Raw genomic sequence first — 3,675 nt, 5'->3', positions numbered from 1 at the left:
GCTACCAGATAGAGGTCTATTGCACAGCAGCCTGGAGGCTGAGGGGCATGCGGCCCTGCCCCTGCTCAGTGCTGGACGCGGCGGATGGATTGGATCTGGTTGGTGTGGGCCTGGCTGCTGTATTCATTGTACTTCTTGAACTCGCCGTTCTGTCTGTCCCGCTCCAGCACGTACTGGTAGCCCCTGTATCCCGGGTACTGGTATGCCACCCACCTGCAGGCAGACCCCTGGCTCAGAGCCCTGGGCCAAATCCCCCCATCCCATCCCATCCCATCCTATCTCATCCCATCCCATCCCATCCCATCCCATCCCATCCCATCCCATCCCATCCCATCCCTCTGCTTGCCCTGGGAGGGGAGGGACAGAAAACACCCCATGGCTTGGATTTTCAAGGGAAGAGGAGCAGGCAGGCACCCATCCTTTTTGGGGTCCTCCTTCCCCATCCCTGGGACTATGCAGGAAGGAGGCACTCACTGAACCCCTGCTTTTGGCCCCCACCACACCCCTCCCCGCTGGCAAGACTCACGCTCCGGCATTCACTTTGATGGATGCCACCTCCTTGTTGCCCCAGCCCATGGCCTGCAGCGAGGGGTAGTCGTCGCTCAGCTCAAACTTGTGCCCCTGGAAGTTCTCCGCCTCGTAGAGGATGACTTTGCTGTCATTGTGGTTCTGTGGAGAGAGCTGGGGGTCACTGGGGATGGGGTAGCTTGTGCAGGGATAGAGGATGTGGCATCAGGGGGACAAGCACCAAGGCACCGTGGGAGGCCTGGGACCATGCCCAGCTTTGGTGCAAGGCATGGGGATGTCTTTCAGCCTGTCACCCCCTCACCAGGACACCCCAAGGCTGCCCAGAGGATGCTGCTCTCATGTCTCTGTGGTCCCCATGCACAGCTGCCGCTGAGGGTGACAGTGGCCACATCCTCTGCACCCACATGGGCTCCTGCCCTCAGCATCGTTTTGCTCCCTGAGGCTGCAGGAGGGTTGCAGGGCAAGGCAGGCTGTTGAGAGCGGTCCCCCCTGCTCCGTGGGGCTTTGCTGGGTGCTGGACACCGAGGGGTTAATTGCTGGGACACTGAGCGATGCGGCACTGTCCCCCGTGCCCAGCCCCCACACGCATCTATCTGCACCGAGGAGCAGTCCTGCCAGCAAGGAGTGATCTTATCGCATCCCCTTTATTAAAGCCCAAGCATATCTGCCTGGTGATTATTAAAAGTTGGGGGGGGGACCCCGCTCGGAGGCGCAGACGTGCCGCTATTGCGAGCGCCAGTGTCTCTGCAGATGGAGCGATAGAGGCTGCATCTGCCTGGGCACGGCTCGGGTACCCCAGGAGGGAGGGGGATGAACCCCGCACACCCAGCATCCCTGCGGTCCTGCCAGCTCCTCTCTGCTCAGCCCGTCCCCGGGTATCTGGGGCGGGGGGACAAGGCCTGGAGACCCCAGCCTGGGAGGTGGCTCTCCAGTGCCCAAAGCAGAAGGAGCTGGGATGGTGTTTTCAGGCTAAATTTTAGCCCTAAAGACCATGCCAGGATCCTTGCAGGGAGGCAGGAGCCAGTGGGTGCAGCCTCCCCTCCACCTCACAGCACCTCCATGCGCACCTCACCCCTCGATCCCATGTCCCACGTAACCCGTCCTCCTGTCTGTCCCTCATTTCCCTCCGTGCTGGGCTGCCAGGGGGAGGCTCTGCCTGCCCCGAGCGCACCGCGCCGGTGTCCCCGTAACTCACTGCGCACTTGACGGGCCGGAAGGAGAGGAGGTGCTCGGTCCGGTAGCCACTGTTCCCGCTCCAGGCCTCCCACCGGGGATAGTCACCCTTCTCCAGGATAAACTGCTGCCCCTGGTACTCGGGGTACTCGAAGCCCACCCAGCTGGAGGGGAGAGGAGGAAAGCCCTCAGGGGTGTGCAGCACAGCCCCCAGGCTCAGCCCAGGGCTGGCTTCTCCCTCCCGTGCAGGGGACGGAGACATCCTGGCAGGGTGTGGGTCTGTCACGGAGGTCGGGGTCCTTGCTAGCAGCAAATGTCCCTTTTGAGAGTGGAACCCCTCTCCCCAGGGCCACACCGTTGCCTCCGACCCACGCCTCGGCTCGGCAGGGTTTCCCTGCTTTGCAGATGGGGAAACTGAGGCACCATGCAAGGAGCACAGGGACGGAGGTCGCACGATGAGGCTGTGTTGGAGCCAAGGAAGGACCCGGGTGTCCTGGCTCCTCAGCAGCTCCCAACAGTCCCCTGGGAGCAGTGGGTTTGCCGGAGCAGGGTGTGCCAAGGGGCCGCAGGGCTGGTGGGACACTTACGGGCCAGACTCCACCTTGATGGAGCGGATCTTGCGGAAGCCGCGCTCCATGATGCTGGGGCACTCCATGAGGAACTCGCAGCGCTTGCCCTGGAAGCTCTCCTCCTCCCACACCGTGATCTTGTACTGCCCCAGGGTGTCCATGGCTTCGCTGCTGGTCATGCGGGTCGCTTGGCTGCTGGCAGAGCCCCACGCATCACCCCGGGCAGGTGCCCGCCATCAGTCCCCAGCCACCCCACTGCCTGCCACTGAGCCTGGGGTGCTGGTGGTGCTGCCCTCACATATTCTATGCCACTGTCCCTTCACCCTCCCAGGCTGTCAAAGGGGATGCTTCCCATTCCTTTTCCCTTGGCGCTAGGGGATCTCCGTCCGGTGACCCCCAAGTTGCAGGGGCACTTGCGATGCCCCATCTCTGCATGTGATGTACCCAGGGCTGCCTCATTTTCTCTGCTCCCAAGCTCCCTGCGATGACTCCTGGGGTCGGCTGGGTGCAGCGGCACTGTATCCGGTGCAGGGGGGGTGGCAGCGGCCCCGACTCAGACACGGGTGCGGGGTGCAGCCCTGGGGCAGAGCAGCCTGGCTCTTGCAAAGATGGGTGCCAGCCTCCCTCCTGCCCGCACAGGGTACCCCTGCTGTGCCACGCAGCACCCCACGGCTTGCCCTTCCCCAGAGTGTGCATTGGGTGGGAGGGCTTGGTGTGGGGGGGAGCAAAGGGAGCGTGGCAGCGCCTGTGCAGTGGGGGGGCTTGGAGGCTCACAGCCTGGTACTTACTTGGTCGGCAGGGCACAGAGGCGAAGGTGGCGGTGCCGGTGCCGGCTTTTCCCCTCGCCCTTTATAGGCGGGCGCCGAAGTGCCGATGGTGCAGGCGGGCAGGGCGCTGTGTCAGCAGGCAGAGGATGGGGGGGGGGACAGGGTACGCACCCACCCCAGACTCCGGCTGTCCATTCCAGTTAGGCAGTGTGGCGAGAGCAGCCCCCCCGTGCCTCGCAGGGCTGACAATGAAAGTGCTGGGCTGTGTTTGCGCAGGGGCTCAGGGCACAATGGGCAAAGGGCCTGACGCACCGCTTTCCTTTCTGCCCCTGGACAATGTCCCTGCTTGGCCCGGGGATTAGGGACCCAGCCTTTCCCAGGGCACCCGCAGCCTTTGCCAGGATTGAGGTTGGTGGGAAGGAGGTGCCAGGGTGAAGCGGGGATTTGCCAGCTGGGAGCTGAGGGGCACTGATGTCCTCACACTGGGATGCAGGGCTCGCCTGGGGCTGCATCTGCCCCTCTGCCTGGGGCCCTGCCACTGTGGTCCCTCCTCTGACCAGGCTCTGCCTTGCATGTCCTGAGCTGGCAGGGCAGGGCCTCAGTCTGCACAGGCAGGGCTCCGTGTGGGGTGGGAGAAG

General features: G+C 63.9%; 1 protein-coding gene across 1 annotated transcript; it reads right to left on the bottom strand.

Annotated features, from left to right (window-relative positions):
• On the bottom strand, positions 1 to 2,449 carry CRYBA2 (crystallin beta A2). Its single transcript, XM_052792713.1, has 4 exons — positions 2,289 to 2,449; positions 1,724 to 1,865; positions 527 to 669; positions 1 to 213 (listed from the first exon to the last, which is right to left on the bottom strand). Exons 1-4 carry the CDS (start codon positions 2,447 to 2,449, stop codon positions 66 to 68), a joined length of 594 nt encoding a protein of 197 aa, XP_052648673.1. The 3' UTR covers positions 1 to 65.
• Positions 2,450 to 3,675: the final 1,226 nt, after the last annotated feature.

This window comes from Harpia harpyja, chromosome 7 (assembly GCF_026419915.1).
Source record: "Harpia harpyja isolate bHarHar1 chromosome 7, bHarHar1 primary haplotype, whole genome shotgun sequence".
Lineage (NCBI taxonomy): Eukaryota > Metazoa > Chordata > Aves > Accipitriformes > Accipitridae > Harpia > Harpia harpyja.
Note: the sequence above shows the minus strand (reverse complement) of the source record. Positions and strands in the feature narration are given on the sequence as shown.